Raw genomic sequence first — 13562 nt, 5'->3', positions numbered from 1 at the left:
CATGGGTTCTTAACCTCGGGGCTGTAAACTTTTAAAAATTATTTTGAAAGCTATGTTTCAGTATGATTTCAGGTAGAGAGTCTTCCACATTCTCTGATGGTGTAATTATGCCATTCTCTAATGGTAAAAAATTGGTTTCCTTTGTAATCTTCTGTTTTATTTTGTGCATTTAAAAACCTTATTCTGATTGACCCAGCAATATCACTTCTAGGACTGTACTACAAAGAGATCATAAAAATGGGGAAAAGACCTATATGTACAAAAATGTTTATAGCAGCTCTTTTTGTGGTGGCCAAGAATTGGAAATTGAGGGGATGCCCATCAGTTGGGGAGTGGCTGAACAAGTTGTGGTATATGAAAGTAATGGAATACTATTGTGCTATAAGAAATGATGAGCAGGCAGACTTCAGAAAAACCTGGGAGGATTTATATGAACTTTTGCTGAGTGAAGTGAGCAGAACCAGGAGAATGTTGGACACAGTAATAGCCACACTGTGTGATGACTGATTGTGATAGACTTAGCTCTTCTCAGCAATACAAGGATCTAAGACAACTCCAAAAGACTCATGATGGAAAATGTTATCCACATCCATAGAAAAACCCTGGAGTCTAAATGCAGATTGAAGAATGCTATTTCCTCTCTCTCTCTCTCTCTTTTTTTTTGGTTTTGTTTTGTTTCTTCTTTTTCATGGTTCCTCCCATTCATTCTGATTCTTCTTTACAACATGACTAATGTGAAAACATGTTTAATAAGAATGTATATGTAGAGCCTATATCAGATTGCATGCTGTCTTGGGGAGGAGGGAAGGGAGGGAGGTGGAGAAAATTTAAAACTCAAAAGCTTGTGGAAGTGAATGTTGAAAACTGAAAATAAATGAATTAATTTAAAATTTAAAAAAAATTTTTAAAAACCTTATCCTGAGAAGGTTACCAAAGGTTTTGCTAGATATTGCCAAAAGGGGTCCATGACACAAAATGGGCTTAGAACCCTTAGTCTGGGCCGACTACAGGGACTCCAAGTAATAATGATAGTTAACAATAGCTAAAATTTATATAGCACTTACTATGTGCCAGGCACTGTGCTAAATATTTTACAAATATCTCATTTGATCCTCACAACAGCCCTGGGAGGCAGGTGCTATTTTTATCCTGATTTTACAGATGAAGAAACTGAAGCAAAAAGAAGTTAACTGACTTGCCCAGGGTCATACAACCACTAAGGATCTGAGCCTGATTTGAACTCAGGTCTTCCTGACTCCAGGCCAGTGCTCTATCCTGTACCACCGAGCTGCCCCTCTAACTTCCAGTGATCTAATTACACACTGACAGATTTGGGGCTCCTAGCCGGTGGTGGTGCCAGAATTCAAAGGCCATCATGACTGGCTTCTCTCCATTCTTAATGCTGAATTCTGTTGGGGTAGGAATTTCTTCAGGGAAGCAATATTCAGGGACAAAGCAAGGGGGCAAAGACAGCATTAATGAAATTAGCTTTTCTGCTGCTAGAGTCTTATTAGAACCAGTGCCTTTAGACTGTGCTTTAATGTTCTCTGGATTCTAAGAGGCGAGGTGAGGCACCCCCCAACACCCTACCCTCATATTTGTAGAATGACCCATTTTGGCCAGAGCTGAGATGAGGCATTTGAGTGTGAGGCTTGAAATTGTTATCCCAGGCCCACTTTTCTCACCTGAGACTAGAAACCTTCCCTGAAAAAGGTGCAACTTACTATTATTATTTTTTAAACAATCTCTACGTGCCATGGAGAGCAGAGTTTTCCAGAACTAAAAATATGCGTACTTATACAAAGTAATAGTAAAAAGGCTCTCACAGTATATCCATCCTTTGCTCCCATGTGTTGTACTTTAGGCAGCTACCTAAGTGAAGGCTACCCTGCTATGGCAGAAAATAGCTGTGTTCTGCTGTCTAGCTTTCCATCTGGGATATGTAAAGGCAAGGATGGAGATATAATAGACCCTGAGTTGTGAATTTCCTTCCCAGGAGGGAGGACCCTATCTAGGTATTGGTTTCTTCAATCTCAGCTCTGCTGCCAACTTGCCTTTAGACTTGTATTTTAGGAAAAGAACCAGGGTGATGGAAAAAGAAGGAGGAGGAAGAAGAGGAGGAGGAAGAGGAGGAGGAGGAGGAGAAGAAGAAGAAGAAGAAGAAGAAGAAGTAGTACTAGCAGTAGCAGTAGTAGTAGTAGTAGTAGTAGTAGTAGTAGTAGTAGTTATTGTTGTTGTTGTCATTGAAGCATTTATTACAAGTGCACAGTCTGGGAGAGGATGGCCCTGATAGCAGTATTGGGGGTATCAACCTCTAAAATCAAAAGTGAGGGTCAGTCATAGGAAGTTCAAGTTCAAGTCATGGTCTGGACAGGAAGTTTACCCACAAAAGTGGTATAGAGGGAAACATGAGTGTGGGGTATCCTATATTGATTCAACTTACTACATTCCCCCTTTCTAAGCCAGGGTCTTGGCAAGGATTCAATCCATGTGATGTGAAAAGGGAATCCCAGGGCAGCATACTGAAAGATTCAGATCAAAAGAATTTGTTTGGTGAAGGTCAAGGAACCAAGGTCAAGGACACCAGAATCAGAGGAGGGTCTAAAAAACAGCTGTAGCAGAGGATTGTTGGGAGATATCTGCTCCTCAACTCTGCATCATCTATAGTGGGTGAGCCTCAGCTGGGCCTGATACCTTTTCCTCTGAGTTAAAAGGAAGCTCACAAAATACCATGTAGGGTATGATTGAAAGATCTTTCTAGGAGATGGGAAGAAAAGTAACTAGTTTCTAAAGTTGACCTCCTTGTACTTGATGGTAAACCTGTTATTAGAAATCACATAGGCTTTGGGTTCCTCTCCCATCTTTTATCCCATTTTATACCCAAAGAAATAAGATCAGAGTTTTAGAGCTGTCAAGGGTCTTATAGACCATGTGGTTGAACTTCCTTATTTTACAGATGAGGAGGCTGAAATCCAGAGATGATATGACTTGCCTAGGCTCACATAGCTATTAAGTGCAAGAGCCAAGATTCAACTCAGGCCCTCTACCTCCTAATTCTGTGCTTTTCCCACTGCACCTGAATATGGTAAAGTAATGTCATTTGTCTGTTTTCCATTGCAAGAGGTTTGTATGTAACTTCTCAAGGACCGGACCTGTTGGTGAGACAGGTGGAGTTTGCCCTGTATGCTGGTACACACATCCTTTGTCTCCTTGTGGTTCTTTAGCAGACAATCGGAAAAAGCAGCAGGTCCCTCATCGGGAGAGGAAGAGACACGATTTCTCCCTTTTCAAGCTTTCAGACTCCGAAATGAAAGTGAAGATTTCCCCACAGCTTCTGTTGGCAACACATCGATTTATGGCCACAGGTACGTCTGTCTCTCTGGAGCACCAGGTCCCTCTGAGTCCTCCACATCAAAGGCTGCTTTGGGATGAGCCACAGTAATTGGCAGAAAGGGGCTGCCAATTCTAATAGTAATGTGTGCTCATTCATTGTGCTCCTTGGCCAATCACATGACTTCTGTTCAAGTCCCTTCGAGGGGTAGTATGGTTTGATGATTAGAGCTGCTGGACTTGAGTCAAGATGCTTGGTCTGTAATCTTGCTTTAGATACTCACTGGACACTGGACCATGGATAGGTCACATAATTAAACTCTCAGAGTCCTAGTTTTCTCATCTGCAAAATGGGGATAAAATACCTGTATTACTAACCTCTCAGGGTAGGTAGGAAAGTGCTTTGTAGAGTGCTATAAACTGTGACTATTGCCTCTGCTTTTCCAAGGAAAAGCAAAATTTTCCTATTAAGAGGTCAAAGCAGAAGATTTTCCCCCTGCCTAGCTCCCAGGAAGTGCAGCCATGGGTAGCTGCTGGAACAGAAACTACTGAAACCAGAACTAGGGTGGGGTGACTGGAACTTTGTCCAGGGGCACCACATTTAAAAGGTGCTGAGAATACTTGCAGGCCTTCCACTGAATTTGGAATAACACAGCTGTAACCTAGCTAGTAATAATAATTAATGATGAGGATGATGATGATGATGATGATGATGATGATGATGATGATAATGGCTATAATTTACATAGTGCTTTAAGGTTTGCAAAGCACTTTACAAATATTATCTAATTTTATCCTTACAACAAACTTGGGAGGTGGGTTTTATCATTATCCCCATTTTACAGATGAGAAAACTAAGGCTGAGTGAGGTTAACTGACTTAGTCAGGGTCACACAGCTAGTAAATGCTTGAGGCCGCATTTGAACTCAGGTCTTCTTGATTCTACACTAACAGATGAGTTCCAGGGGGTCTTTTGATGGTGACACTCACTTTTTTTTTTGCTAAGGTGGGCTATTTCTTCTGTGGTCATAACCTAGGGACCTGTATTTCCAGCTTGTCATACACCCCAAAGTGAATGTCTAGGGGGACCTGCACATACGTATCAATTTAGGGTCCAGTGCTTTTGTGACTGGCCTGTCAGGGGTAACCAAAGAAACAGGACTGTGGTTGTACAGACTTGTTGTGCAGTCCATATCCAATGGTGCTGAAATTGTTAGCCCTGACTCCTTCTGGGATCAGTGCTGGGGCCAAATGGGATATCTCTGCCCTACTCATGCTTAATTTAGCCCAGCCTCCTTTCTTCCAGAAGTGGAACCCTTTAAGTCTCTGTACCTTTCGGAGAAGATCCTGCTTCGGCTCCTGAAACATCCCAACGTGATCCAAGAGCTGAAATTTGATGAAAAGAACAAGAAAGCACCCGAGCACTACCTCTACCAGCGCAACCGCCCCGTGGATTATTTTGTGCTCCTTTTGCAGGTGAATAGACCAAGAAGGCAAAGGAGGCCCCTCCATTCCTGTGGAGTAATCAGTGCATGAGGGGAGCCCTTCAGGCTCAGCAGCAATGATTGCACCTTACACAGGGCAGAATTTAATTCAGTTCAGTCAGCATTTGGTTTTTAATGTTACTTTAAAAAAACTTTGTTTTTATGTTACATTCTTACTGTCCAAACATATTTTCTCACTTTTAACAGAGAGAAAAAGGATAGAGAAAAGGCAGCAGCAAAATTAGCCGATACCTTCCCTATTAAAAGGTTAACGCTCGATTCTGTGTCTAGGCACCAGTCTGCTAAAAACAATTTTAAGATTATTCTAATTCTGAGTTATTTCTGACACACACAGAAAGAGAGACAAAGAGGGAGAGAGAGGGACAGAGAGAAACAGAGACAAAGACAGAGAGAGAGACAGAGGCAGAGACAGAGAGACACAGAGAGAGAGAGAGAGAGAGAGAGAGAGAGAGAGAGAGAGAGGGAGAGAGAGAGAGATTCAAAATAGCAACATTTTCCCATGCCTTCTGACATGTTTCTGCTCCAAGACAATATTGAGGTAACATTTATAGAAAACTTAAACAAAGAAAAAGGTGATAATTTGTTAACATGTAATAATATTCCAGAATAGTCTGGAATTTCTTTCCTGGACCACTTCCCCTTAGGAGTTCTTTCTTGTGATCAGTATTGTAACCTAGATTTTCTTTTTCTTTTTCTTTTTTTTTTTTTGGCTAGGCAATGGGATTAAATGACTTGCCCAGGGTCATACAGCTAGTAAGTGTCAAGTGTCTGAGGCTGGATTTGAACTCAAGTCCTCCTGACTCCAGGGCCGGTATTCTATTCACTGCACCACCTAGCTGCCCTTAACCTAGATTTTCAAGAGAAAAGATAGTCTCCCCAGTTGGGTACTGGCACCAATCACTGGGGGCAATTTCATCTAAACAAAAGAAGTTTGATTATAACCCTTACTCCATTTCATAGGGAAAAACTAAGGGCTTTGTTCTTCTTATTTTTCCAAGAGAAAAGTCTGGAAAGGGTTGTAGGCTGGAGAATATTATTTCCATAATATTTTCAGTTTTACAATTATATTTTTAAAAATACATTTCCACATAGTATATGGAATATTCCATACCCGTACTCTCCCACTTCTACAGCAGCAGCAGCAACAACAACAAAAATGGAGGGAGGTTCATAGATTCACAGGTTCAGAGCTGGAAGGGACCTCAAAGGCCATCTAAGTCCTCATTCCCTCATCTCTTCTCTGGGGCCAAGCATGGTCATAATAATCACAAAGCCTTCTGGTATATTCTTTTCTTCTCAGTTTCACCAGCTTTTCTGAAGTCTTTATATTCATCATTTCTTGTAGGACAATAATATTCCATTGCATGAATATTCCTCCATTTGGTTGACTGTTTCCCAATTGGTGGAATCTACCTGTTCCCAGGTAGAGCCGAGGATAATAGAGTTTTTCTCATGATACCCACTGAATTGTGTCAGTGGCCACCATTCCCATGATAGCTCAAGTTCCTGATATAGATAGATAGACCGATGGACAGATAGATGATAGATAGACAGGTAGACATATAGATGAAAGATAGACAGATGGACAGATAGATGATAGATAGACATGGGCAGATAAATGATAGATAGGCAGATAATAGAATTTCAGACATATGATAGATAGATAATAGATAGATGAAGAGATGGATGTACAGACACATGTACAGCATCCCTTAAGCACCTACTATGTATCAGGTACTATGCTAAGCAGCATTGGGGATAGAAAAACAAGCAAGTAGGACAGTCCCCAGCCTCAAGGAGATTGCATTCAAGTGGGAGAGGACAGTGTATAAAAGGGATAATTCCCTGAAGTCAGGAGTCCTTGTATCATAGCTGGATGCTCAGAGACACAGCATATAGGTTTAAGAGTTCACTCATTCGACATTTATTAAATATGCCAAGCACTGTGTTCAATGTTGGAGACACAAGGATAGATGAAGCACAGTCCCCAATCTCAAGGAGCTCATAGTGTAAAGAAGGGAAAGATGTATGTACAAATAACCATGATTCGGATCAACTAGGTGGCAGAGTGGATAGAGCACCAGCCCTGAAGTTGGGAGGACCTGAGTTCAAATCTGGCCTCAGACCAAACACTTGACACTTACTAGCTGTGTGACCCTAGGCAAGTCACTTAACCCCAATTGCCTAAAAACAAACAAACAAACAAACATACAAATAACCATGACGGAAGGAAGAGTGAGGTAAATGCAGAGGAGATAACCAGGCAGAGTATTGTGGGAATTCTGAGGAGGGAGAAACATGTTCACCCTGTGTTGAAAGGGTAGGGGGAAAGGGTGTAAGGTGAAGGGTCAGGGAAGAGTTCATGGGTAAGATGACCCTTGAGGAGGCATTTTGACAGAGATTGAAGGAGGCAGTGTGAAGACTCCCTTCTGGGCATGGGAGACAGGCTGATCCAAGACCAAGACACAGAAAGGAAGGGACGAGATAGGAAAGGAGGGTGGTGGTGCAAGGGGGATTTGTATGAGATAGGACTGGATAGCCATATCATGGAGGGCCTTGGATGTTGGGATTGGGGTGTGCATACTTTATTTGTCAAACCAGTAGAAACTTTTGAGGGTTTCATAATCAGAAAAATCCCTTGTAGCCACTCGCTTGGCATGAAGGGAAAGGAGGCTTTGTGATTCAGTGAAAAGTGCTACATTTGGAGTCAGTTAATGAACAAATGAATGGGGGAAAAATTTATAAAGCACTCTCTATATACCAAACATTTTGCAAAGTACTGGGGATACAAATACAAAAGCTAAGACAGTCCCTGCCCTCAAGGATTCCATATTCTAAAGAGGGCGATGACATTCATAGGGTGATAAGTAGCTGGGGAGGAGTAGTTTGGTTTCCAAAGTTAGAGGGGTGGTCAGTGGGGTCATAGGAGGCCAGTGACGCATCCTTTCCAGTAGCTGTGAAAGTATGCATTTGATTATGGCTCCAGGTTTGGTTTAAATTCTGACTTCACCTTGTGACCTTAGGCAAGCAACATAAGCTCTCTGGTCCTCAGTTTCCCCATCCATGAAATGAAGAGGTTGAACCAGATGGTCTTTCTAAGGTCCCTTACAGCTCTAGACCAAAGATACCTGAGACCTTAGGCAAATGTCTCAAGCTGGTTTCTCTGCCTTTAAAGTAGGAGAGCCCTATTTTAATCTTTAGCGTCATGTTATGATGGAATTATTAATTCTATCTTCTCTTACAAATAAAAGGAATAGTATGTAATCACTATTGCTTTACTTTACATTGACATTAGGATGATATTGTAGCACTGTATAGGGGCAGCTAGGTGGCACTGTAGATAGAGTGCTAGGCCTGGAGTCAGGAAGACTCATCTTCCCCAGTTCAAATCCGGCCTCAGACACTAACTTTATGGCTCTGGACAAGTCACTTAGCCCTGTTTGTCTCAGTTTCCTCATCTGTGAAATGAGCTTGGAGAAGGAAATGGCAAACGCTCCAGTATCTTTGCCAAGAAAACTCCAAATGGGGTCATGAAGAGTTGGACACAACTGAAATGACTGAACAATAACATAGTATTATAAAGTATGGATAGACAGATAGATGGGTAGGTGTAGTTACCAATGGAGAAGTTATCAGCAACAGCAAACAAGTTGGGCCAACCCCATGTCATCTCTGTGATTATTCCAGGGATTGGATGAGTGAATGTCAAAGGTCTAGAGGACTCTTGAAGAGGTGAGCCTGAATTGGCCCTGTTCATCTGCAGGCCCACCAGTGGAACATCCATCTCAGCAATGCAATCCCATAATGTGACATGCATGGTGTCATTATTGTTTGTTTGTGTGAGTTTCCTCTTGACTTGCTAATCTAAGAATATTGTTGCTACAGCCTCTCCAGGTACTCACAAGAGCCATGGGTAGCTAAGCAACCCATGTCACTTGAGAATTTGTTTGAATTAGACATGAAGAGAAGACATAAATTAGAAAAAGTCTCTTTAAAATTTATTAAAAGAAGTTTAACAGTTTATTTATTCATAGCAAAAAATATAGTAGTAAAAAATAATTCATAGGAAAACCCAAGCTTTATTGACTTTTCCTATGAATTAATGTTTACTACCATATTTTTATTTTTTAAGTGATGTTAAAACTGTTCTCTTTTCAACAAACTTCTTAAGAACTTATTTCTCTTCAAATCATAGATCTGTAAGCCAGTGTTATTCACTCCATGACTTCCTGACCTGAACACTCCTTACCCAATTCTAGACAAGATTTTGACAGTTCCTAGAATCTGTTGTTGCCCTAATATTCAAATATATTTTCAGTCTAGTTAAGCTTATATTTTTTGGAGGGGGGAAGGTCTTGATCTGTGATTTCATTAGGAAATGGAAATTCCTTCCAGGGCTGTGGACTGGCCACTGTCTATAACTTAAGAGTCCTAGAGAGTTGTGAGGGGCACTGACGTTAAGTGACTTGCCCATGGTTAAACAATTAGGGTTTGTAAGAGGAAAGACTCGAACTCAGATACCCCTAATTCTCAGGCCTGACCTCTAGCCACTACTCCACACTGCCTCTCTAGGTTGTATTAACCTAATTGTTAATAATGATGATAATTATAACTTTATCACACAATGTGATAGCAATGGATTTGCCAAATGTAACCAAAAATAAATTACCTTGGTGCCCATGAAACAATTATGATCCGAGAGTAGAATTAAAAGGCTCTCTGTGGGCAGTGTTTATTACGTGAACTCAGTCCATAACATATTGACAAAGAAGCTTCCAAAAATGTCTGACTTGTGTATATTTGCTTGTTTAAATAAAAGGGTTTTATGATAGCAATCAGGGGCCCAAATCATTGCCATAAGAAATTATAGAAGGATTAACTTTAAGGACCCCAAACTTGATGATCTATGCAGATTGTGCAAAAAAAAATGGTGGAGACTATGTATGTAACTGCAGGCTGCAAAACTTTAACATCTGTGGAATGCCTAGCAAAACATGACCTGGTGTGACTTGAATTATACAACATCAGAATCTTGCTATCTTCTATAGAAAGATAGGCAACAAGTCTATACAGGCATTGAAATATCTTGGAGAACTCAACACAAACTATATTGGAACCAGATCATGATCACAGCAGACTAAAGTGTTGTCCACAATCTCCTGGATATAGCACTGATGCATTAAAACTTAAAAATAGCATTTTCATAGATAACATCATCCCAAATATTCATATTCTCCAAGATTTATAGAATAAAGAGTTTTCAAAGTATAGAGACTTGGCTGGGGAGATAAAAACCACATAAGGATAGGATGAGGTCCATATCATCCCCTGTGTCCTATCTGCTATTGGAGTTGTACCAAGGATGTTTTCAGTGAGCCTCCAGAGGATAAGCTTACGTTCTGATAATTTTATTCAACTACAAAAAGCAAGTTTTTAATATGCCTATACAATAGTCTGTGGAACATGGAACATAAAGGAATAATAGCAAAGTAGAGACTTATGCCATAACAGTTTCTATCTAAACACTTTTATAAAAGGTAAGAAGAATAAGATTACATCAACAAGAGTCATAATTGTAGTGATATAGTATATTATCATTCCATTGTGATCAATCTCCATCCCAGAACTATAATCTTCCTCTTAAATCTCCTTTTAGCTACTGTCTCTCCATCAATAGTTTTGGTCAGAAGGTCTCTTCTCTTCTCCACTGAAGAGGTGTATTCTAAAGTATTCCAGTTCTTTAAAGGACCCTAAAGCATTATCTAGACATAATAAGAGCCTGGGGTCAAGAAGACCTGATTTTAAATCCCGCCTCAGACACTTGCTAGCTGTGTGACCTTGGGCAAATCACTAAACCTCTATTTGCCTTGAACCAGTGGAGCAGGAAATGGCAAAACCACTCCAGTATCTTTGCCAAGAAAACTCCATTTACAGTATGGTCCATGAGGTCGTGAAGAATTGGACATGACTGAATGACTGAACAACAATGTGTAATAAGAAGGAGAGAAAGGGAATAAGCATATATAGGGTGCCTACTACATGCCAGGTACTGTGCTAAATACCTTACAAATATTAACCATTTAATAAATAAATGAGTTAATAAGAAATATATCCGTTTTCAAATAATAAAACAAAATCCACACTAAACTGAGCCAGACTTAGACAAGACTCTGGGACTATATTCAGTTCCTCGGTGTCAAAAGAACATTTAGACACAAATCTCTAGTGCTGCCTTAGAGATGACCTGGCTGCAGGTAGCATATTATATGCAAGATGTCCCAAAAGTCTTAGTGCAGTTTTATCCTGGATTAACCTTTAATAACCTAGAAGTATAAATGCTGCAGACTTACAAAAAATAACATTTGAGAAGCTAATCATGCAAAGTTTAATTATTATTGTGTTTATTATTAAAAATTCAACATAACCACAGTCTTGTGCTATATATCACTCTAGTTAGTTTTTTAGCTTCATAAAAGCTTTCATTAGGTGAGACAATCCAAAGAATGATGTTTTGATGCATACTGGAAAGTTTTGGTGTAAGCCCACGCTGGAAAAAAGTCTAGCGGAGTTAGGTCAGATGACTGAGGTGGCTGAGCATGAGGTCCTCCTCTACCAAACCACTGCAGAAACTGTCATACACAAAATGCATAATGACAAGTGGCACTGTCTTGTGAAAATTAAAATTTAAAATGCCTCATTCAAAATTCACAAACCTAACTAAGTATAAAAGAAATTTAAATAAGTGAACTCTCAAATAACATTTTTGGTAAGTTCATAGCATTTATATTTCTGAAGTTAGCAAAAATTAAAACCACACTAAGATTTTTGGAATGCAGTGTATAACTCACTCTGATTCACTGGGACAACGCACGAGGACCTAGACAATTTGGAATGCTGCACTGCTGTATGTAGATTAAGTACTTGGCATAGTGGATAGCATGGAGTTGGAATAAGGAAGGCTTGGGTTTGAATTCTGCCTCCAACACTTACTTAAGCAAATCATTCAACCTCAGTTTTCACATCTGTAAAATGGAGCTACTAACAGCACCTACCTCACAGGCTTGTTGTGATGACCATATAAGATAATATGTATTAAGCACTTTGTAAACCTCAAAATGCTATATAAAATCGGCTGTTATTATTACTCTCATCATTGTCATGTATGATAATTATCTGTATGTCTTTTCCCCTTATTAGACTATAAGCTCGATGAAGTCAGGTACTGTGCTTTATCTCAATTTTGCATGGCCCTCCAACAGCTAGTACAGTAGTCTGGCAACTGCCTAGAACTTAGACTTTGCATATAGTAAGCACCTGGTTGATATCTGTCTATTTGAGCTCACACCTATGCAAGAAACATTGAATCTGCTTAATGTTAGTTAAGTCAGGTGCTTCTCTGTCCAGTAACTCATCTAGGCTGCGACCAACAAGATAGAAGCTATGTCCTTTCTTCTTTCCCTAGGGTAAAGTGGAAGTAGAAGTTGGTAAAGAAGGCCTTCGCTTTGAGAATGGAGCCTTCACTTACTACGGTGTGCCAGCTATCATGACCACTGTGTGCTCAGGTACCTCACTGACCCCACCACAGTCTGTTCAACATCAAAGGGTCTGAATCCAGTGACAACCTAGGGGTTCGACTCTTGAGTTTATCCCCATCTTCTTCCCTGCCCCTCTCCATCCTAATCCTCAGTATGTTTTCTCAGTTTTTGTGGTTCTAGGTGGAGCTAGGGATAAGAGAGAGGTAAGATTCAGTACAAAGATGTGTTTTCTGAGTTACCAGTGACTACATTTCCCACTTCTTTCCTCAGATAATGATGTGCGGAAGGTTGGAAGTCTGGCTGGATCCTCTGTCTTTTGTATGTATCTCTTGATTCCTCTTCTCACATATGGTGATATGCGCCTGCCTCAGATACATTGCACGTGGGCTATAGACTGAGCAGTTCAGGCCCCAAGCTTGGAATGAACACAAGTTGTCTTGTCCTCCTGTTGCTGGGCAGCTCCTGCTTATTTTCTGTGTGACTAAAATGCTTCCTGCTTATCTACATACCACTGAAATATTGAAGGGCGGAATTATCATTATTTATTTTCAAGTACCAGGAAGTCAGGTTATATTCATGCTTCTTTTAAAAAAGGGGGGGGGGGCTAAAGTTTTTCTTTTTGTACTAGATGGGGAGATGTTTGGTGTAGTGAAAAGAGTATTGGAGTCCAAAAACCTGGGTTTGAATCAGGGCCCCTGTGTGACCCTGGATAAGTCACTTAATCTCTCTTGGCCTCAGTTTCCTCAGCTATAAAATGAGGAGGTTTGACTAAATGACTTGTAAAGTTTCTTCTACCTCTAAATTTGTAAAACCTCATAAGTTAGGCCTTTACTTAAAGACCACTAGACACCATTAATGTGTTTGTTGGTCTTGGACCATGGTAAGAAGTAGTGAAGGTGCTCTGAGGAAGTCACTGTTGAGTTGGTGTGACAGATCACTTTGCTTCTCAGTGAAATCTGTCTAAGTAGTGATGTGCCTTCTATTGGGAAGTGCATGCAATCTGGGCATTGCTGATAGGAGGCTGATTGCTGCTAAGCTGCAAATAACATGGTGGCTACTTGTCTTCTCTCCATACTGTTGGCCTGCTTTTGTCCATTTAGTTCTTACATTTGGAAGTAGGTGCATGGATATGGCATATGTGATCCAGGACATATTTTTCTCTTGTGTGCTCTTGGGTTCCCTAGTCTAAATT

The 13562-nt window shown here is 40.4% G+C and overlaps 1 protein-coding gene across 1 annotated transcript in view; it reads left to right on the top strand.

The window, feature by feature from the left end:
- Positions 1-13562, top strand: part of CNNM1 (cyclin and CBS domain divalent metal cation transport mediator 1) — a 70307-nt gene that overhangs the window by 25353 nt on the left and 31392 nt on the right. The window contains 4 exon segments of the mRNA XM_027858056.1: positions 3225-3365; positions 4637-4806; positions 12298-12397; positions 12641-12688. Coding sequence (XP_027713857.1) covers positions 3225-3365; positions 4637-4806; positions 12298-12397; positions 12641-12688 — 459 coding nt within the window.

This window comes from Vombatus ursinus, unplaced genomic scaffold (assembly GCF_900497805.2).
Source record: "Vombatus ursinus unplaced genomic scaffold, bare-nosed wombat genome assembly UNPS02000749.1, whole genome shotgun sequence".
Taxonomy (NCBI): domain Eukaryota; kingdom Metazoa; phylum Chordata; class Mammalia; order Diprotodontia; family Vombatidae; genus Vombatus; species Vombatus ursinus.
This window is presented reverse-complemented; position numbering and strand designations above follow the sequence as displayed.